This window comes from Odocoileus virginianus, chromosome 27 (genome assembly GCF_023699985.2).
Source record: "Odocoileus virginianus isolate 20LAN1187 ecotype Illinois chromosome 27, Ovbor_1.2, whole genome shotgun sequence".
Lineage (NCBI taxonomy): Eukaryota > Metazoa > Chordata > Mammalia > Artiodactyla > Cervidae > Odocoileus > Odocoileus virginianus.
The window spans coordinates 30,843,046-30,866,312 of record NC_069700.1 but is presented as its reverse complement, the minus strand read 5'-3'; the positions used below and the strand labels follow the sequence as shown (position 1 = coordinate 30,866,312).

Sequence of the window (23,267 nt, the reverse complement as noted above, 5' to 3'; positions counted from 1 at the left end):
TGTGGCTGTGTTGGGTCTTCATTGCTGCGAGATCTAGCTGTGATGAGCAGGGGCATCTTTCTAGTTACCTGGGCTTCTCATTGCAGTGGCCTCTCTTGTTGCGGGGCACAGGCTCTAGGGTGTGCAGGCTTCTGGAGCTGCACCACGTGGGCTTGTAGTTACAGCTCCTGGATTCTAGAACACTGGCTCAGTAGTCGGGGTGCAGGGGCTTAGTTATTCCACAGCACATGTCATCTTCCTGGACCAGGGATCAAACCCGTGTCTCCTGCATTGGCAGATTCTTTACTGCTGAGCCGCCAGGGAAGCCCTACGGATTTTTATATTCACTCTTTGTTTGCCTTACTCATTTCTTTACCACTTTTTTCACTCTCTATTCATTCTTATTCCTGGGCCTCCCATCTGATATCATGTTTCTTCTACTTTTTGAACTTCCTTAGGAGAAAATCTTTTAATGACATACTTTTGTTTTGTTTTCGGAGGGTTTTTTTTTTTTTTTTTTGGTCTACAAAAGTCTTTATTTTCAAGATTGGCAGTTATTTTCTTTCATCATTTTAAATATATGATTTCTGTCTTCTGTTTTCCTTGTTGCTGTTGAGATGTCAACTACCACTTAATCATTGTACCTCTGAAGTAAATCTGCCTTTTTTCTCTTGCCACCTTACTTTCCTATAACTTTTTTCTTTTTTGAGTTATGTTCCTTGGTGTAGATTTATTTGTATGTATTTGCTTGGGATTTATTGGAACTCACCAATCTGTGGTTTGGTCTCTTTTGTCACTTCTAGAAAACTTCTATTCTTCTCTCTACAAACATTGCCTCTGCCTCACTTACTTTCCCCTCTGATCACACTCCCAGTGTGTATTAGACTTTCTTCTTTGCCCTCTATGTTTCTGTACTTCTTTTCTGTACATCTTAACCTTTTCTCTGTCCAGTGCTTATAGTCTAGATAATTTCTCCTCTTCTGTCATCCATCTCACTAATTTTCTTCTCTGCTTTGTCCACTCTGCTGTCAAATTCACCTACTGAGTTTTAATTTCAATTGCTGTTTGGTTCTTTTTTCTTTCAAATATGTTATCACTTTTTACAGTTTTTATTCCTTGCATCTATTTTCAAATCATTGCCTATTTCTTTCAACATGTTGAACATAGTTGCTTTAAAGTCTGTGTCTGGTAATATCATCATCTGAAGTCTGTAGAATCTGATTCTGTTCTCTTTTGTTTCAACAGTTCTTGTTCCTGTTCAAAGTGTCTTGTTTTCTGCATCTTTGCTTCCAAAGTTATTGCCCTTGAAAAAGTACCTGTGGATGTTTCTTTCTTTTTTTTTTAATCAAAGAATGTTTTTATTATTGAAGTATAGTTGATTTTTTCTTAAAGCTTCGGATGAATGTGCCCTTAACTGGATAGGTTTTGAGTTTTCTTCTGTCAGATTCTTAGACGCTTATTCAGCCAGGATCACCTCAAAGAAAGGTTAATATTTGAAAGTCTCGGGCCCATTTAGGCTATGCATACTGATGGTGCAAGTCTGTATGAGTGTCACTCCGAGGCCACAACCTCCCAGGGAGACTTTGTTTTCTTTTTCTTTCCCTTTTCCTCTCCCATTCAGCAGGGATCCTGGTCAGATAAACCTTTCAGCAGTTCCTATAAGGTGAGGAGAGAGGGAAGCGTATTTAGTTATCTAGAAGATGAAGAACTCCTGAATTTAGATTTTTTTAAAAATCCAATTAGGAATGCCTAGTTGGATGTCCAACTTAACATGTCCAAAATGAAATTCCTGTTACTTCCCAAACTTGCTTCTACAACAGTCTTCTCTATCTCAAGAAATAGAAACTCCACATTCAGCCTGTTTTCAAACTATATGGAAGTCTTGACCACTACTCATCACTCCATTGCTAAAGCCTGTGCAGGCTGCCATCTCTCTTCTTGATTATTACACACATCTCCTCATTGTCTCCCCATTTCCCTTGCGCCTCTCAAGCTATCTGCCTTCAGTTCAGTTCAGTTCAGTCGCTCAGTCGTGTCCAACTCTTTGCGACCCCATGAATCGCAGCACACCAGGCCTCCCTGTCCATCACCAACTCCCGGAGTTTACTCAAATTCATGTCCATCGAGTCGGTGATGCCATCCAGCCATCTCATCCTCTGTCTCTGTCGTCCTCTTCTCCTCCTGCCCCCAATCCCTCCCAGCATCAGGGTCTTTTCCAATGAGTCAACTCTTCACATGAGGTGGCCAAAGTAATTGGAGTTTCAGCTTCAGCGTCAGTCCTTCCAATGAACACCCAGGACTGATCTCCTTTAGGATGGACTGGTTGGATCTCCTTGCAGTCCAAGGGACTTTCAAGAGTCTTCTCCAACACCACAGTTCAAAAGCATCAGTTCTTTGGCACTCAGCTTTCTTCACAGTCCAACTCTCACATCCATACATGACCACTGGAAAAACCATAGCCTTGAGTAGACAGACCTTTTTTTTTTTTTTTTCCCATTTATTTTTATTAGTTGGAGGCTAATTACTTTACAGCATTGCAGCGGTTTTTGTCATACATTGAATTAGCCATGGATTTACATGTATTCCCCATCCCGGTCCCCCCTCCCACCTCCCTCTCCACCCCATCCCTCTGGGTCCTCCCAGTGCACCAGGCCTGAGCACTTGTCTCATGCATCCAACCTGGGCTGGTGATCTGTTTCACCCTAGATATACATGTTTCGATGCTGTTCTCTTGAAACATCCCACCCCCGGGTTCTCCCATAGAGTCCACAAGTCTGTTCTATACATCTGAGTCTCTTTTTCTTTTTTTGCATATAGGGTTATCGTTACCATCTTTCTAAATTCCATATATATGTGTTAGTATACTGTAATGGTCTTTATCTTTCTGGCTTACTTCACTCTGTATAATGGGCTCCAGTTTCACCCATCTCATTAGAACTGATTCAAATGAATTCTTTTTAACGGCTGAGTAATATTCCATGGTGTATATGTACCACAGCTTCCTCATCCATTCATCTGCTGATGGGCATCTAGGTTGCTTCCATGTCCTGGCAATTATAAACAGTGCTGCGATGAACATTGGGGTGCACGTGTCTCTTTCAGATCTGGTTTCCTTGGTGTATATGCCTAGAAGTGGTATTGCTGGGTCATATGGCAGTTCTATTTCCAGTTTTTTAAGAAATCTCCACACTGTTTTCCATAGCGGCTGTACTAGTTTGCATTCCCACCAACAGTGTAAGAGGGTTCCCTTTTCTCCACACCCTCTCCAGCATTTATTGCTTGTAGACTTTTGGATAGCAGCCATTCTGACTGGTGTGTAATGGTACCTCATTGTGGTTTTGATTTGCATTTCTCTGATAATGAGTGATGTTGAGCATCTTTTCATGTGTTTTTTTGCCATCCGTATGTCTTCCTTGGAGAAATGTCTGTTTAGTTCTTTGGCCCATTTTTTGATTGGGTCATTTATTTTTCTGGAGTTGAGCTGGAGGAGTTGCTTGTATATTTTTGAAATTAATCCTTTGTCTGTTGCTTCATTTGCTATTATTTTCTCCCAATCTGAGGGCTGTCTTTTCACCTTGCTTATAGTTTCCTTTGTTGTACAAAAGCTTTTAAGTTTCATTAGGTCCCATTTGTTTATTTTTGCTTTTGTTTCTAAAATTCTGGGATGTGGGTCATAGAGGATCCTGCTGTGATTTATGTCGGAGAGTGTTTTGCCTATGTTCTCCTCTAGGAGTTTTATAGTTTCTGGTCTTACATTTAGATCTTTAATCCATTTTGAGTTTATTTTTGTGTATGGTGTTAGAAAGTGTTCTAGTTTCATTCTTTTACAGGTGGTTGACCAGTTTTCCCAGCACCACTTGTTAAAGAGGTTGTCTTTTTTCCATTGTATATCCTTGCCTCCTTTGTCGAAGATAAGGTGACCATAGGTTCGTGGATTTATCTCTGGGCTTTCTATTCTGTTCCATTGATCTATATTTCTGTCTTTGTGCCAGTACCATACTGTCTTGATGACTGTGGCTTTGTAGTATAGTCTGAAGTCAGGCAGGTTGATTCCTCCAGTTCCATTCTTCTTTCTCAAGGTTACTTTGGCTATTCGAGGTTTCTTGTATTTCCATACAAATTGTGAAATTATTTGTTCTAGTTCTGTGAAAAATACCATTGGTAGCTTGATAGGGATTGCATTGAATCTATAGATTGCTTTGGGTAGTATAGCCATTTTGACAATATTGATTCTTCCAATCCATGAACACGGTATATTTCTCCATCTGTTTGTGTCCTCTTTGAATTCTTTCATCAGTGTTTTATAGTTTTCTATGTATAGGTCTTTTGTTTCTTTAGGTAGATATACTCCTAAGTATTTTATTCTTTTTGTTGCAATGGTGAATGGTATCGTTTCCTTAATTTCTCTTTCTGTTTTCTCATTGTTAGTGTATAGGAATGCAAGAGATTTCTGTGTGTTAATTTTATATCCTGCAACTTTACTGTATTCATTGATTAGCTCTAGTAATTTTCTGGTAGAGTCTTTAGGGTTTTCTATGTAGAGGATCATGTCATCTGCAAACAGAGAGAGTTTCACTTCTTCTTTTCCTATCTGGATTCCTTTTACTTCTTTTTCTGCCCTGATTGCTGTGGCCAACACTTCCAAAACTATGTTGAATAGTAGTGGTGAGAGTGGGCACCCTTGTCTTGTTCCTGATTTCAGGGGAAATGCTTTCAATTTTTCACCATTGAGGGTGATGCTTGCTATGGGTTTGTTATATATAGCTTTTATTATGTTGAGGTATGTTCCTTCTATTCCTGCTTTCTGGAGAGTTTTAATCATAAATGGATGTTGAATTTTGTCAAAGGCTTTTTCTGCATCTATTGAGATAATCATATGGTTTTTATCTTTCAATTTGTTAATGTGGTGTATTACATTGATTGATTTGCGGATATTAAAGAATCCTTGCATTCCTGGGATAAAGCCCACTTGGTCATGGTGTATGATTTTTTTAATATGTTGTTGGATTCTGTTTGCTAGAATTTTGTTAAGGATTTTTGCGTCTATGTTCATCAGTGATATTGGCCTGTAGTTCTCTTTTTTTGTGAGTAGACAGACCTTTGTTGGCAAAGTAATGTCTCTGTTTTTTAATACACTGTCTAGGTTGGTCATAGCTTTCCTTCCAAGGAGTAAGCGTCTTTTAATTTCATGGCTGCAATCACCATCTAACCAATTAAAATACGTGTCAGATTGTGACACATTCCTCTGCTCAAAATTCTCCCCATGAGACGCGTAGCATATAAACACCAAAATCCTCCCTGTGATCCAGATCTCATTTTGAGATCTGATCTCATTTTCTCATGAATCTCCTCCAGCCACATTTACTGATTCTTATACACACGTTTACTCAGAGCCTCTTCATCTGCTGTTTCCTCTGCCTGGAATGCCTTTCCCCTAGATATCTGAATGGTTAACTTTCTCACTTCCTTCAAGTTTTGGTTATATGTCTTGTGAGATGAAGTCTTTCCTGCTTCCATATTCAGTTGCATCCATGAACATTGCCTGTTGCCTCTCTGCTCATTTTCTCTAAAAGACTTATATATATATATATATATACACGTACATACATACAGGTGTACACATGTATGTTTTGTCTCCACCACAAGAAGGTATGCTTCATGAAGACAGGGATTTTTGTCCATGTTTCAACAGGGCCAGACACAGAGTAGCCATTCATTAAATGTTGAATGAGAGAGTGTTGTATTTGAAGGGCTTGTATGTCATCTGTTCAGAGATGCCCAGTAGGAATTTGGATGTACAAGTGTGGTGTTTGGAAGAGAATCTGAAGCTAGAGTTACAGAGTTGAGATTCTTTAGGATATAGAGTTGAGATAGAAAAGAAATAGAGAAGAGCCAAGGATGGGAATCTGTATAAAGATTACAGTTGAGGGATGAGTGGAGAAGAATGTCTTGGAAAGTGTTCCAGGGTCTCAAGATGAGCCTGGGAAGAACCAAACCTCTAGAACTAAGAGAGGAAAAAAATTCAATACAGAGGGAATGTTAGCAGTGGCATAGGCTACAGAGAAAGCTGGAGATATAAAATCCAATACCAAAACAGTAAGGGGTGAAAGTATCCCATATTCTGATTTAAGGTATTTTGAAAAGTTGAATGTGAAGTGTGAAAGGTATCTGTAGTAAAACTTGTAATTTTGAGAACTCTTGTAATTGTACCAAATATTCTGTAACTCCTTTATCTAAATTTATCATTGTGGTAAAGAGTGCATTGGATTTGCACCAGGCATATGGTTTAGAGTTCGTGGGTGGTACAATTTAAGTCAAATTGCCTTGAAGGCAACATTCATAAACACTTTGTTGATAAGAGCTGAGCATTTTCCTCTGATCTCATCTGTACTATTTTATAGGAAATTTGGAGAAAAATGGTAGTGATGTGTTACTAAAATATTACTGTTTAAAATTCCAGATAACTAATGAGATTGTGCGACAGATGATGGAAATGGAAGGAATGTACAGCTTGGATAAGCCTGGAGATTTCACCACTATTGTTGATGTACAGCTCATAGCAGCAATGATCCATCCTGGAGGTGGTCGAAATGATATCCCACAACGTTTAAAAAGACAATTTACTGTGTTTAATTGCACATTGCCTTCAAACGCTTCAATAGACAAAATTTTTGGTATGATAGTTTTTGGTGTTTAATTTTTTATTGTATTACATAATGGACATAAACCATGCAAAACCTTGTTTAAGAGGTAAAAAGGCTCAGTGTGAGGTAGGAGTAAGTATCTGAAATGGACAACTAAATACCAGAAACTAAATACGAAAAAGAATCATGTTTATAGCCTGTTGTAAGACTCAGGAATATTTAGCAATAGCCTTGTTGAAGGTTAGCTTTAGAGATAAGCAGACCTTTGTGTTCTGGTTTTCTTGACATAATTAATCAGAGAAATTTGAGCTAATGAATGATAGCACATTGATCATGGATTAACAATATAATACACTAAGTCAAATGTAGCTCTTTGCTATGTTAGTAAAAATGATATATTCTTTAGAGTATAACCTTACATTCTTTACTAAAGAATATGATTCTTTTAAACATTATAATTCTTTCAAACATAATTATAATTCTTTTAAACATTTAAAAATACTCAAGACATGTACACACCAGAGTTTTGTCATTGTTTTTGCCAAAACAAAATCATATTATACACTTTTCCTATTCAACTTGAAATTTTCTTTAATAATGTATAATGAACATCCTTTCAGGTCAGTAGTTATTAATCTAACTTGTACTTTTTTTAAATTTGGAAATGATATTTTGACACTAAATTTAGGCTCACACAAACTATTCCATAACAATTATATACTTGGAGACATATAAGAGAGACTGACCCATGCATATGTGGTCATTAGTTGTTTGACATAGCAAGTACTATAGGTGAGAAAAGAAAATTTTCTGTAAATGGTGCTGGAAAATTTAGTAATTCTTATGTGAAAATAATGGAAATTGGACCCCTACCTCTCACCAAGCATTACAGTCAATACAGAAGTTTTGAAGATTTAAATATTGAAGGCAAAGCTGTAAAACATTTGGAAAAAAATATTGGAAAATATCTGAATGATCTCTGGGTAGGAAAGATCTTCTCAAATGAGACTCAGAAAGCATAGACCATAAAGGGAGAAAATGATAAATTTGACTAAAATGAAAAGTTTTTGTTCATTCAAAAAGCAACATTAAAAGAGTATTAATAAAATAAAGACAAGTCCGAAAATGGAAGAAAAAAACTTCAACATGTAACAAAGCAAAAGACTTAGTAATTTGAATACTTAGAAACTTCCTATGAATCAATTGGCTAAAAAGCAAACATCCTAATGTAAATATGGACCAAAAGTCAGGCACTTTAAGAAGAGAAAACAAGATGACTAATAAACAAATGGTAAACATTAGAAATATGGACATTTAAAATATCAGGGAAAACCCATTTATAATCACTAGATTTGTAAAAATGAAAAATTCTGACCAAAAAATCGGGCATTGGTGAAAATGTGAAGCAAATGAGACTCTCCCCTGCTGGTGGAAGGATAAATTGCCACAAGCTCTTGATAATCACAGGACATTAAGAATGTGTGCACACCCACTGCCGTTCTACTTTCAAGTATATGCCAGTTCCTCATTTTCTTCCTTTATGGTGGTGCTTTTGGAATCTCATGTAAGAAGTCCTTTCCTACCTAGAGATCATATAGATATTTGCCTATGTTTCCTTCCAAATGTTACATAGTTTTGCCTTCCATGTTTGAGTCCTTAATCCATCTGTAGTTGATTTTGCACATGTGCGCCAGAAGACTTACACAAGAAGGTTCATAGAATAGTGTTCATGACAGCAGACACCGTGTAGTAACCCAAATGTGTATCAACAGCGAAGTCAGATGAATACATTGTGGTGTGGACGTACATGTTGTGCTCCGCAGCTGTGAGTGTGAACAAACTCAGCTACATGCTTCAAAATAGATAAAGCCAAGAATTACAACATTAAGGGGAAAAAGCAAGTCACAGAGGAACCTATAATTCCATTAAATTGAATTTCAAAAATTAAAGTTAAAAGAAAGTTCAAGAAAATAAGTGGCAGAGCTGTTCTTGGGAAAAGCGAGTTGCTGATTCTCATGAAGTCAAAGCAGTGGGCTACCTCTGGAAGGAGGAGGGATTGGACAAAAGAGACTTCTGATGTGCCGGGGCGTTGTGGTACTCCCCCAGTCCAGTGGTCTGTATGTGAGTGTTTGCTTACTTGTTAAACTATTTTGTACAGTCTTCGATATGGTTAATATTGAAAATGAGATACAGAAACACACTACAGGCTCAGAGAAGTGAAATAACCGCTCAGTTATGTGGTGCTGATGCTGCTTTCTGGGGCTTCCCAAGTGGCGTTAGTGGTAAAGAACCCACTCCTATATTCTTGCCTGGAGAATCCCATGGACAGAGGAGCCCAGCGGGCTACAGTCCATAGGGTCGCAAAGGGTTGGACATGACTGAAGGGACTTAGCACGCACACATGGTCCTGTTTTCTGATTCCTGACCCCATACATCTTATATAACACATTTGTGCCACAGGAAGTTGAAAATCTAGAATCAGAGGACTTCAGAAAGCGAAGAGGCCTTATAGGTGTCTAGCACAAGCAACCGTGATTTTGGACCATTTCATGTTCCCTCAAGGCTGCCCTTCTTTGGTCTGTGTGAACAAAGCCCTTTCTTGGGCTGCCCCGCCCTTTGCAAACCTGCTATGTGTCTCTGAGCGGATATTCATACTCACTGTTGCGATCATTTCTTTAACTGAGGTATAGTTGATTTACAGTGTTGCGTTAGTTCCAGGTCGACAGCAAAGGGATTCAGTTGTACATACATATATACACATTTTTTTTTCAGATTATTACAGAGTGTTGAGCATAGTTCCCTGTGCTATACAGTGGGTCCTTGTTTGTTATCTATTTTATATATAATAGTAATATGTATATGGTAATCCCAGACTCCTAATTTATCCCCTTCTTTTCCCTTTGGAAACCTCATCTTTATTTTCTATGTGTGTGGGTCTGTTTTGTAAGTTCATCTGTATTATTTTTTTTTAGATTCCACATATAAGAGAGATCATGTTTGTCTTTGTTTTAGTATGATAATCTCTGGGCCCATCCATGTTGCTGCAAATGGTATTATTTCATTCTTTTTGATGGCGGAGCGATATTCCACTGTACATATGCACCACATCTTTATTCATCTGTCAGTGGGCATTTAGATTGCTTCCATGTCTTGGCTATTGTCAGTAGTGCTTCAGTGAACATTGGGTGCATGTCTCCTTTCAAATGATGGTTTTCTCCAGATGTATGCTCAGGAGTTGGGTAGCTGGACCATATGGTAGCTCTGTTTTTAGTTTTTAAAGGAGCCTCCATACTGTTCTCCGTAGTGGCTGTACCAGTTTACATTCTCAGCAAGTGTAGGAGGGCTGCTTTTCCTCCACACCTTCCACAGCATTTATTGTTTGTGGACCTTTTCATAACGGCCGTTCTGACCAGTGTGACGTTTTAAATGTTGAATTACTATGTTGTACACCTGAAAATACCAGAATAGTGTGTGTTGACTATATTTCAATAAAAAATAAGTAAAATGGCAATAATAATAATACCTACCTCAGATTCTTTCTCATAGGATGTTGGGGAAATTAAAAGGGTTAATACATATAAAATACTTATCCATGCGTACTAAGCTTTGCTGCTTCCACTGCTGAGTCCCCAGTCTTAGCTGATTGTTTGAGAGAAATTCTTCACACCTTGTAATGATTTATTCACTGGGATAAACATGTACTTTGTGATCTTGAAGTAAGCTTGTACTTTCAATCTTGTTTATTTTTCAGGAGTTATTGGCTGTGGATATTTTGATTCTTGCAGAAGGTTCAAACCTGAAATATGTGAGATGATTTTGAATTTGGTTTCAGCGAGCAGAGTGCTGTGGCAGTGGACTAAGGTACAAAATCGTCCGTTATCAGTAATCAGAAAAAAAAATAAAGTCACTAATTTTTCAGTCTAATTCTCACCTTGTGGCTCAGAAAGTTCTCATCACATATTGGGTAGTGGTGTTTTTTCGGGAAAAGACAAATTAGGGGCTCGAATAGATTTATGACACCTTTTCCTTCCAGGGAGCAAATATTCTGACTGAATGATGCTTTCCATATGTATGAGATATTACTGTAAACCAGACATTGCATTCAAGATAAAGTAGAATTTTACTGAAATGAGAACACTGCTTTTCTACTTGTTTCTCTGATTTGTAACTCTTTATATGTCTGTCTTCCCCTCCCCACCCCCAAGAACCAAACTGTGTCAGACACTCAGATGTTCACTGAGTGACCACATGGGTTTCCAGATATTCTTAGCTGGTCAGGACTTAAAGTCCTACTTGTGGTTTCCTCTGAGGTGGAGCATGAATTAGTGAATGCATGCAATGTACTTAATAAAGTAGTCTAGATTTTACTACAGAGATCCGTAAGTAAAACTCAGGGAGCATTGTAGCCATCACCAGATGTCTGAAGGTAGACTCATGAAAAAGTAATTAAAGATAGGTCAGATATTAAAAACACACACACACACAACAGCGTTGATATATGTGCTAAAAAAAGTGGTGAAGGAGATGAGGATTAATTGTCATAGTACATACGTTCATTTGGCCATTTACGCACATCTGGACAGAAGCTGATGTCCTGGGGAAACCTGGAGTGTGGCAGCTTCTCAGACCCCTGGGTGGATTAGGGGGATTTCTTCCGTGCAGTCCCACTGCAGTGACCAGTTCTTTGCATGGGGCCTGCTCCAGACTGGAGTTCCAGAAGGTCTGAACATCTAAGGTAATTCTCTGTCATAAGATCCATCTTTTTCCAGTGGGACTGTTGTTCAGTTTAACATGCCCTTGCACATATTTTTCTGGAAGGCTTTGGCCTTCCTGGTATCTTTCCATCAAAGCTTCTTTTATGAGTGTTAATCAGTTCCACTTCCTCACCTTTCTTTATCTCTTTAACACATTTTGCACAAGTTCTCATTTCCACTGCTCTCATCAGGGTCATCAAAGACCACAATCTTACCAATCCAGAGGCTGATTTCGTCTTCCTCTGACTTGACCCTTTAGTGGCATTTGATGCCTCTAAACACATTCTTCTCTTGGCTTCAGAGAAGCCTCGTGCTTCTTACCTCACTGGCTGCCTTCTCTAAGTCCCCACTCTCCCACTCCTCTAGGTACTGGGGTGCACCTGATCTCCATCCTGGAACCTCATGTCTGCCTTTGTTATTACCCAGGTAGCCTCATCCAGCTTAGTGCCTTTAAATGCCATCTCTGGGCTGATGACTTCAAAATCAATACGTCCATCCCAGGCCTCTCTCCCCAGCTCCAAACTTGTTTCTAATGGGCTTACTTAGTAGACACCAACACTTTGATGTCTAGTAATGATCTCAAAGTTAACGTGTCTGTAAATATGACCCTCTCTCAGACTTTCATATCTGAATTATCCTGCTTCTCAGGCTAAAACACAGGACTCCATCCTTGATTTCTCTCTCTCATTCCCTACATCCAGTCCATCAGCGAGTCTTAGTAAGCAGGCTTTCAAAATAGTATATCCAGAAGTTGAATGCTTACTGCCACCTGTGATCACTCTGATAGACGTTTCCATTACCTGCCCTCTAGACCAGGCAGCAGCTTCCTAATCAGTCTCCTTGTCCTCCTAGAATCTATTCTTTACATGGTCCTAACAATGCTTTTTTAAAAGTACATCAGAGATCATTATTCCCTTTGTTTTAAAAGATACTGTTTTAAAAAAACAGATGATGCTACTTCTCCATTTTATTTATTTATTTTTGGCCCCATAGTGCAGACATATGGGATCTCAGTTCCCTGACCAGGGATTGAACCCGTGTCCCCTGCAGTGGAAGCATGGAGTCTTAACCACTGGACCACCAGGGAAGTTGCTCCTTACTCAATCTTAAAATCACCAGTAGATTCCCAGTTACACTGCAGTGAAACATTCCACCTACCCTCTGTCTGTCAACCTGAGTTGGTCCCTGCTCACTGCTCAGTGGCTCAGTAAAGAATCCACCTGCAATGCAGGAGACACAGGTTTGATCCCTGGTTGGGAAGATTCCCTGGAGTAGGAAATGGTAACCCACTCCAGTATTCTTGCTGGGAAAATCCCATAGACAGAGGAGCCTGGCAGACTACAGTCCATAGAGTCGCAAAGAGGCGGACATGACTGAGCCATTGAACATATGTAAACACCCTTCTTCCCTCCCATTGTTCTTCTCCAGCCACACTGCCCTTCTCACTTTTTTCTTGAACACCCCCAAGTTTTTCATGCTTCTGGACCTTTGTACTTTGATTCTTCTCATCATCTTACCCTTAGAGGGCTTTCTTAGATGATTTTCTCTAAAATAACTGTCCATGACCCCATTGCAGGCCTTATCTGTCTCCTGATCCTTCATTTGTTCTTACTATAACTTTTATCATGATTATTTGTCTATCTGTTAGTTTATCTTTGTGTCTGATTTATTGCCAGGCCCTCCCACTTGAATAGGCCCCTGATGGCAGCAGATTTAGCTGTCCTATTTACCATGATATCTTGGTAGGGTAGTGGGAAATACTCAAAAATAGTCATAAAAAAATGAATGAATCTTCCTCCTCTCCCCAGCCTCAAATAAGCAGCCTTCTTTGTATCTTTTCTTCAAATTTCCCATTTTCACAAAGCACTCTTTTAATCCATTCATGCCTGGTATATCTCTTTACTTTTTTATTACTTTACATAGCTTTAAAGCAGAAGCAGGTGAGAAAAGAAAGAAGTTGACAAAAATTAAAAGAAAATGTTGAAAGATGAGGTAAGAAGCAGATTAACAAATAAGAAAGAATAGGGTAAGAAAGGACTTCATTTAATTCTCCCTAATGGTTGCTTAAGTTGCCAACAGCTGCCGTCATAGCTGCACCCTTTTACAGGAAAGAAAAAAAGTAATGTTCACATAGCCTTATCCCTTTATTTTTGCATATTTGTAATATAAGTGCCTGCTTTACATTTTGGTGAGTAGTATGAACATTTAACCTTGGAATGGAACTGAAAGCAAAGAGAGAAAGTGAAAGGTGATTACTAACATATCATTTCTCTTTATTCTGTCTTCGCTTGCTACCTGCTGTTTTTAACTTGCACTGTGAATTAGCCTGTAGAAATTACTCTGTAAACTCAATAGGGTACTTTTTCAATATAGAAAGGGCATATTCCATGAATAAATGCTAAAGAAAGCATTTGCTTTCCTGAATTACTCATATGGAAAGTTTGCTTTATATTTCCAGAGTTCTCATTGTTTCACTTTCAAAATGATGCTGATGGTATCAATCACAGTCTTTACACTTGGGCAGCAATACTTCCCACACCTAATGCCTCAAGTTTATCTGTTAACTGGTGCCTCTTTGTATAAGAATGTAGAAGGTGTCATGTTATAGCTTTGCCTATTTGGATTTAGAAGTGGGTAGAAACAATAAGTAACTTAGTGTTCAAACAAACAAGCAAAACCCACAAAACCCACTAAGTAATTATAGCTGCCTATCAGACTTGCCTGCCAACTCTATTGAGGATATAGAGATACATGAAAGCATATTGACTAAGTTTGGATCCATAAGTGAAATCTAGATTATGATAAACAAATGTATTTGTGGAAATCCAAATGCACTCAGGACCTTAATCAAAACAACCTATAAAAGATGGTTTTTATTGACTTTAGATTCTTAACCACATGACCACCAGCTCACAATCAGTTTTTTTGTTATGACATATTTCCATTTTGACTGTGTGGATCACAGCAAATTGTGGAAAATTCTTAAAGAGATGGGAATACCAGACCACGTTATCTTCCTCCTGAGAAACCTGTATGCAGGTCAAGAAGCAATAGTTAGAACTGGACATGGAATAACAGACTGGTTCAAAATTGGGAAAGGAGTACATCAAGGCTGTATATTGTCACCCTGCTTATTTAACTTATATGCAGAGTACATCATGGAAATGCTGGGCTGGATGAAGCACAAGCTGGAATCAAGATTGCTGGGAGAAATATCAATAACCTCAGATATGCAGATGACACCACCCTTATGGCAAAAAGCAAAGAGGAACTAAAGAGCCTCTTGATGAAAGTAAAAGAGGAGAGTGAAAAAGCTCTTTTAAAACTCACCATGAAAAAATTAAGATCATGGCATCCAGTCCCATCACTTCATGACAAATAGATGGGAAAACAGTGGAAACAGTGGCAGACTTTATTTTCTTGGGGTCTAAAATCCCTGTAGATGGTGACTGCAGCCATGAAATTGAAAGACGCTTGCTCCTTGGAAGAAAAGCTATGACAAACCTAGTCAGTGTATTAAAAAGCAGAGACATCACTTTGCCAACACAGATCCTTATAGTCAAAGCTGTGGTTTTTCCAGTAGTCATTTATGGGTGTGAGAGTTGAACCATAAAGAAGGCTGAGCACCAAAGAATTGATGCCTTCTAACTGTAGTGCTGGAGAAGACTCTTGAGAGTCTCTTGTTCAGCAAGGAGATCAAACTAGTCAATCCTAAAGGAAATCAATCCAGAATATTCATTGGAAGGACTGACACTGAAGCTGAAGCTCCAGTGCTTTGGCCACCTGATGTGAAGAGCCGACTCACTGGAAAAGACCCTCATGCTGGAAAAGACTGAGGACAAGAGGAAAAGGAGGTGACAGATGATGAGATGGTTGGATGGCATCATTGGCTCAATGGACATGAGTCTGAGCAAACTCTGGGAGATAGTGAAGGACAGGGAAGCCTGGCGTGCTCCAGTCCATGGTGTCGCAAAGAGTCGGACATGACTGAGCAACTGAACAACAGTAACAACAATTTCTATAGACACACTAATATGGTTAATAATGATTAGGGATGCTTATTCTTACAATTCACAGTTTTTAAAAACTCAAGGAACAATGGTTTGATCAAAGTCAACTCATGGGGTAGAACAAGAGTTGGAATCTGCATCTAGTACATTATCTTGAGTCCATCCTATTCAAAGCATTATGGTCTTTTAAATTATATTTTGGTTTATTTATGGTGTGTTTATTCCATAAATGCTGTAACAAAAATATAAACTTAATTTATTTGCTCAGTCTATTTTATGTAAAATTGGACCTGTGAAATAAAATCATTCTGTAAGATTTTTAGTTTTATCTTGAATTGAAATTGAAGAGTGTTACTTTTTCTCCCAACTCTAGGTGAAGATGCTGCCTACTCCTTCTAAATTTCATTACATTTTCAATCTGCGAGATCTTTCCCGAATTTGGCAAGGAATGGTAACCATAAAAGCCGACGAGTGTGATTCAGTTCATATTCTTCTGTCACTTTTCAAACATGAGTGCAACAGAGTAATTGCTGACAGGTGTATATTGCAGTGCTTGAGTTTAAATGTGATATATAAGCAGTTTATACTAGATTAACTCCTGCATTATCTACTCAACTAAGTAGAATATTTTCTTAAATTGCTCTGAGGCTTGTGATGCATGGATGTCATTTCCCACCTGCTGGTCACCTTGAACAAACACTCAACTAATTTCCTTAAGTATTATTTCAATAAGACATTTAAAAATATGCCCACATTATCAGCGCATTGACAACATTCAGAGGCAAATTTTAGTTATGTATAGTTTCTAAAAAAACTTGAAATGTGTGTAGTGAGAGCTCTGTTGCATGGTAACATTTGGTACATAAATTAAGTCATCTTTCTGAGCCTCTGTTCTGTCCTCTATAAAATATGATGGGAATGCTGGCCTTCTTGTTGACCAGCTGCTGGTCACAGCTGACTCTTTTGCAACTCCATGGACTGTAGCCCATCCAGTTCCTCCGTCCATGGGATTTCCCAGGCAAGAATACTAGAGTGGGTTGCCATTTCCTTCTCCAAGGAATTGAACCCGTGTCTCCTGCCTTGGCAGGTGGATTCTTTACCACTGAGCCCCCAGAGAAACCCAGTGCTGTTCTTACAAAGCTGTGAAGGACCTCCTACAATGTCTCACATAAAGTGGCCTCTGTCGAACATGAGTCCCACTCCTTCCTCCCTTCCCCCTCTGATGTTGTAAGTGTGAAAAGAACCTTCGGACACGGGGTGCGCACAGACCAGAAAGACGATGCTCACCCACTGCTGGCTGTCAGATCTCTTCTGCTCAAGTTTCAGGGATCTCGGGCCTCACCCAAGGGACTTACCTGTTTTGTTAAAGAAAAAAATCAACTACACTTGTTAAAACAATAAGACACTCACCCTTTATTCAAGACTATTGTGATAGATGTAGGGACTATACAGTGAGGTTTTGCAGTAGGGGTGAGAAATTGGGCTCAACTATGAATACAAGCAGGGAAAAGTGGGAATTTATAACTGGGGAACAAGATGGGGGAGTTTGGACGGGAAATTACTAACAGGAAATAAGGGGGTTATGGGAGGATTCTGCCTAAATTCGGAGAAGGCATTGGCAACCCACTCCAGTACTTTTGCCTGGACAGTCCCATGGACGGAGGAGCCTGGTGGGCTGTGGTCCATGGGGTCGCCAAGAGTCAGACATGACTGAGCGTCTTCACTTTCACTTTTCACTTTCATGCACTGGAGAAGGAAATGGCAACCCACTCCAGTGTCCTTGCCTGGAGAATCCCAGGGACGGGGGAGCCTGGTGGGCTGCCGTCTATGGGGTCGCACAGGGTCGGACACAACTGAAGTGACTTAGCAGCAGCTGCCTAAACTGATCTAACGGGATTCTTGCTAAAAATGGGTGATGCAAGAAGGACATGGAGGTCCAAGATTTGGGGCCTAGTTGGGAAGAGGATTCAGTGGAGCTTAAGTCTGGCCAAAGAGAGAGACAGTCAGTATTTTCTGTAAGTGGCATTGTCAGTGTTATAACTCTTGGATGGAGTTTGGTCTGCCTCTGGTCAGAAGGCTGAACAGACTGTTTCTGTGTTTTGAGGTAATGGATGTACAGGGTGAGGGCTGAGAAGATGTGGAGAGAGGTTAAAACCATGTTCAGTTAGAACAGATGCCTTCCTAGTTTGCATTTCTTTCTCCTGTATTTTTCTTTTAGATTTATAACACCTGAGGATGAGCAGTGGTTTAATACACAACTTGTTCGTTCAGTTGAAGAAAATGTTAGCCCAGATGTGGGGTCATATATTCTTCCTGAACCATACTTTGTAGATTTTCTCCGTGAGATGCCTGAACCAACTGGAGATGAACCTGAAGACACCACATTTGAAGTGCCCAAAGTCTATGAATTGGTATTTATTTTCAGGCTTTTTCGATCACCCATCTAGCTAGATATTTCTCCCTGCACTAGAGTCCCACTTTGGAGTTATCGTAACTTCTACAATAGTTATATGTTGTGTTTCATGCCATCATACACCAAGTGAAATATTTATTTCGAAGAAATTTAGCAGCAGTCCCATTAAAGTCAGGTGTAAGACAAGTATGTGTGCAGTTATCTCGATTACTTAATATTGCTTTGAAAGTTCTAGGCAGTGCAACAAAATGACAAGAAGAAAATAGATGTAATTATCAGATAGGAAAAAGCAAAAGTGTTATTACTGACAGATGTGATTATCTCTTTTTTTTCCATTTATTTTTATTAGTTGGAGGCTAATTACTTTACAGTATTGTAGTGGGTTTTGTCATACATTGACGTGAATCAGCCATGGATTTACATGTATTCCCCATCCCGGTCCCCCCCTCCCACCTCCCTCTCCACCCGATCCCTCTGAGTCTTCCCAGTGCACCAAGCCCGAGCACTTGTCTCATGCATCCAACCTGGGCTGGTGATCTCTTTCACCCTAGATAATATACATGTTTCGATGCTGTTCTCTTGAAACATCCCACCCTTGCCTTCTCCCACAGAGTCCAAAAGTCTGTTCTGTACATCTGTGTCTCTTTTTCTGTTTTGCATATAGGGTTATCATTGCCATCTTTCTAAATTCCATATATATGTGTTAGTATGCTGTAATGTTCTTTATCTTTCTGGCTTACTTCACTCTGTATAATGGGCTCCAGTTTCATCCATCTCATTATAACTGATTCAAATGAATTCTTTTTAATGGCTGAGTAATATTCCATGGTGTATATGTACCACAGCTTCCTTATCCATTCGTCTGCTGATGGGCATCTAGGTTGCTTCCATGTCCTGGCTATTATAAACAGTGCTGCGATGAACATTGGGGTGCACGTGTCTCTTTCAGATCTGGTTTCCTCGGTGTGTATGCCCAGAAGTGGTATTGCTGGGTCATATGGCAGTTCTATTTCCAGTTTTTTAAGAAATCCCCACACTGTTCTCCATTATTTCTTAATATAATCCAAGAGATTTAAAAAAATCAGTTTCAACTACTAAGAGTTCAGTTATATGACCACGTGTGATATAAATCTATAGCTGAATAAATATCCTCTATATTAGCCAATGGGCCAAATCCAGCCTACTGCCTATTTTTGTCAGATTTGTGAGCTAAGAAGGGTTTTGCATTTTTAAATAGGTAGAAAAAAAATCAAAGAATAATAATATTGTGTGACACATGAAAATTACACAGAATTCAAATTTCAATGTTCACAGGTAAAGTTGTATTGGAACACAACCAAGCCCATTTGTTTATATATTGTCTATGACTGTTTTTGTACTACAAAAGTGGAGTTGAATGACCATATGGGTCACAAAGTCTAAAATATTTACTATCTTGCCCTTTATAGAAAAAGGATTGCCATCTCTTGCCAATAATCCCAAGATAGGAAATGCAACATAAAAGTATTTCATTCACTTAGCAACAAATATGTAAAACATCTAGGAATAAATGTGATAAAACTTTACTTGGTTAAATGGCAACAAATTGTCTTCCATAAGTTAATGTATAGATTTAATGACGCTTGAAACAAGACTCCAGAGAGATTTTTTTTTTAAACAGGATCACGTAGAGTAATTTTGAAATGCATGTTGGTCAAAGAATTAAATGGGGAGCAACCATTTGCAAAAGAAATAATGAATATTGATTTCAGAATCATTTGACTACATAAGCAATGTAAAATTTCTCTATATTTTTAAAGCTCCATAAACACTGTTAAGAAGCAAATAAAAACTGAGAAATACATTTGTTATATTACAGCCTTAATTAACATGGATAGTAGTTGGTGCTGGGATTCTTAAAGGAAAAGGTCAAGAATAATTTCATATTGGAAACCAACCAACCAGGTTTCAGGATCTGAAAATGGAAATAACTAAAAGTCAATTCATTCATGACAAATTTTTGGAAATCCATTATGTTTAACCTTTTTTTTTTTTTTAAGAATTACTTGTGAATATCTTTACAATTACAGCATTCCTGAATTTGGGATCTTAAATATTATTTTTCTCTCTCCCTACTCTTAGGTACCATCCTTTGAATTTCTGTCTGAAAAACTCCAGTTTTACCAGAGACAGTTCAATGAAATCATTAGAGGAACATCTCTTGATCTGGTGTTTTTTAAAGATGCAATGACTCATCTTATTAAGGTTCTTACTATTGATTGTTCACTGATATAAATAGATAATGTAAAAGCTTAGTGAATTTCACAGATAAGCATTTTTAGAGAACACATATATGGTATCTGATAGTTAATAGAAGAGAATCTATAGGTTAAGTCAGTTCACTCTCTCACAAAACAAAGGCTTAATCAGAAACCCCTTGTTTGAATCCATCTATATGACAGCAAATGTTTTTCAAGGACAAACTGACAGGATTTGTGTTTGACTCGCTGAGTCAAAGAGTTTTACCTTTTTAGACAACCCTATGAAAAAAATATTCCCTCAAACTATGTTTTGGTGTAATGGAAATCCTGTTGCCCATGGAGGAAAAGTTGATGTGTTTAAAAATGTCGATTTCATGATTGACTTACAGACTATTGGGAAAAGGGAAATGTGGGTATACAGGACTGATAAAAGTAGGAACCAACTGGAGGCATCACCTAAAAGGAGTGTGGCTTGGATCCAGGTGTGAAAGTCTGCAGGAAGGAGTTGCTTGACTGTGTAATTTGTAGATAAAAAAGGAGTTTCTCCAACAAATTGGAATAGGAAGTTTTCATAAAGAGGAGACAGTTAAGTCTGTACTTATTATAGAATCGTCCTCTGCAAAATTGGTGAATTTACATTCATCTGTTCAACAATTAATTATTATTTTTAAAAATATTTATTTATTTATTTAGGCCATGTTGGATCTTAGTTGTGGCACGGGGGAATCTTTCGTTATGGCACATGGACTCCCTAGTTGTGGCACATGGGCTTAGTTGTTCTGAGGCATGTGGGATCTTAGTTTCCAGACCAGGGATTGAACCTGAGTTCCTTGCATTGCAAGGCAAATTCCCAACCACTAGACCACCAGGGAAGTCCCAACAAATAATTATTGAGTACCCACTGTGGCTTGGTCTTAGGGGCCTGTTCTAGGTGCAAAACCACATAAGTGATTAACATCTTTAAAATATAATAGTAGATTTGACATATATCAAGGTGTCTGCCCCCTGTAAAACTTGAATTTTAAAAAATTCTTCATTGTGGTGATAAATGAATTTAATGATCCGTCTAGAATCAGTGGTATTAATGTAAAAGACATCTTTTTAGCAATGTCTCCAACTGACGTGCATAAGATTAAAACCACAATTTGGACCTTATCCTCTCTGTGAGGGAATCTCCTTAGAGAAGCAACACAAGGCTAAGGGCTGTTTCCCTAAGTTTTTTCTACAGATATTTCCATGCCTCCATTGTAAGTAGAAATTTGATACTTTTAAAAAATTTTCACTGGCAGAGATATGGTAGAGGTAGCATTTGTTGTAGAGCTAAGTAGCGTTTGTTTTCTGCTTAAGTCAGTGTGTTAGACTGATGATCATAAGCAAACAGTTCTAAACTGCTCTCTGCAAATTGGGAAGAGCAGTTCCATTACCCGTTGAGTCTGAAAATAATAAAATTACACACACACACAGAAAAACATTTTAAAATAGGAGATAGGAAAGCCAATTTGCACTCTTTTTCCTGATGTAAATATAGATGGGCAATGAAAGAACTGGAATTGAATAAATCAATATGAAACCTTTTACATTAAATGAAAAAGTCTAATGTAGTCTCGAAGCATGTGGTCAAACCTTGGACCCATTTATTGAAAGCAGATGTAAACAGATGAATTCTATTTTCAAATATATACTATTTTATTTCAAAACAGATTTCAAGAATAATCCGAACATCATGTGGAAATGCGTTGCTTGTGGGTGTCGGTGGTTCAGGAAAACAAAGTCTTTCAAGATTGGCCTCTTTTATAGCTGGGTATCAAATATTCCAGATAACATTAACCAGGTAAGATAAAATGAAACATGCCAATATGTTTTTTCTCTATTGTTGATTTCACTGGAATGAAACGTTTGCTTAAGAAATTACATATATAATTATGACTGATTCGCGTCATTGTATGGCAGAAAGCAACCCAACATTGTAAAGCAATTATCCTCCAACTAAAAAATGAAATAAAAAATTTGAAAATTACAATAGGATTTATCTGGAGGTTCAGTGGTTAAGACTCCATGTTTCTACTACTGGGGGCAACAGTTTGATCCCTGATCAGGAAACTGAGATCCTGCATGCTGCTGGGCATAGCCAAATAAACAAAAATAAAAAAGATTACAACAATTTATTGTATTCCTTTTTCAAGTAAACATTTTTGTTTCAGGGTAATATGCATTTAAAAAAATGTTCACAAATCATGGGTGTTAAAAAGTAAGTACACCTATGTAGTTAGTTCACAGATAAAGAAATAAAACATCACTAGCACCCAGAAGTACACCTTGGGTCTTGTCCCAGTCACTACCCTCCTAAGAGGAACAATATTCTAACTTCTAAGCCCATTGATTTATTTTGCCTATTTTTTAGCTTTATGTTAGTCAAATCATATGGGGTTTACTTTTTAGTGTCCTGTTTTTGTTGCTTGCATGGTGTTTGTGAGATTCATTCATGATGCTACATGCAGCAGTAGTTTATTCATTTTTATTGCTGTGGAGCCTTCCATTTTATCACATATTGCCATAATTTGTTTATCCATTGTATTGCTGATAAACATTTGTGGGGTTTTTGTTTTGCAAATACAGCTGTTATGAATATTCTTGCACATGTCTGAGTATACTCCTCGAGATAGAAGTGCTGGGTATAACAATGCAGGGGGAGTGAGGAGAAGAGGCCAGGCAGAGGAGGAAATCTGGAGTGGTTTCCAGAAACCACTCCAGGTGGAGAATTAGCTTAAAAACAAGATTAAAGTGTGAAGAGTGGTGTCAAACCTTTGAGTGGATCAGATGGGGGCAGAAGCCACATTGCATTAAAGAAGTGAAGAAGCAAATATAAACAAATTTTAAAACTCCTCAAGAGACTTAGCTATGAAAGAAAGCGGTGAGAGGGATCTGGACCTAGAGAGGGTGTGCTGTGACCATGTCTATATATTGTAAAAGCAATGCCTAACAGTCGGCTTAATTTTTAAAAATGAGCAAAATGGCTTTGTGACTTCATTGAGTGGTCAGTGAGATGGTTGTCTAACAACACTGGGCACTTCTGAGTAAGGATGTGGACTATATCGCTCTCATAGGTGCAGCTACTTCTCAGCAAACCAACTTACCTGTTTGCCATTTTAATGAGTTCTCCCCCGTGGCAATTATTTTGAGGGGATATATTGTCTCTTTTTGATAGTGTTCCTTTTGCTGAGGTCTAC

The 23,267-nt window shown here is 38.4% G+C and overlaps 1 protein-coding gene across 1 annotated transcript in view; it reads left to right on the top strand.

The window, feature by feature from the left end:
* Positions 1–23,267, top strand: part of DNAH8 (dynein axonemal heavy chain 8) — a 341,076-nt gene that overhangs the window by 188,143 nt on the left and 129,666 nt on the right. Inside the window, exons 58-63 of the mRNA XM_070456508.1 lie at positions 6,440–6,653; positions 10,375–10,484; positions 15,761–15,924; positions 17,606–17,798; positions 19,922–20,044; positions 21,741–21,871. Coding sequence (XP_070312609.1) covers positions 6,440–6,653; positions 10,375–10,484; positions 15,761–15,924; positions 17,606–17,798; positions 19,922–20,044; positions 21,741–21,871 — 935 coding nt within the window. The remainder of the gene's footprint in view (positions 1–6,439; positions 6,654–10,374; positions 10,485–15,760; positions 15,925–17,605; positions 17,799–19,921; positions 20,045–21,740; positions 21,872–23,267) is intronic.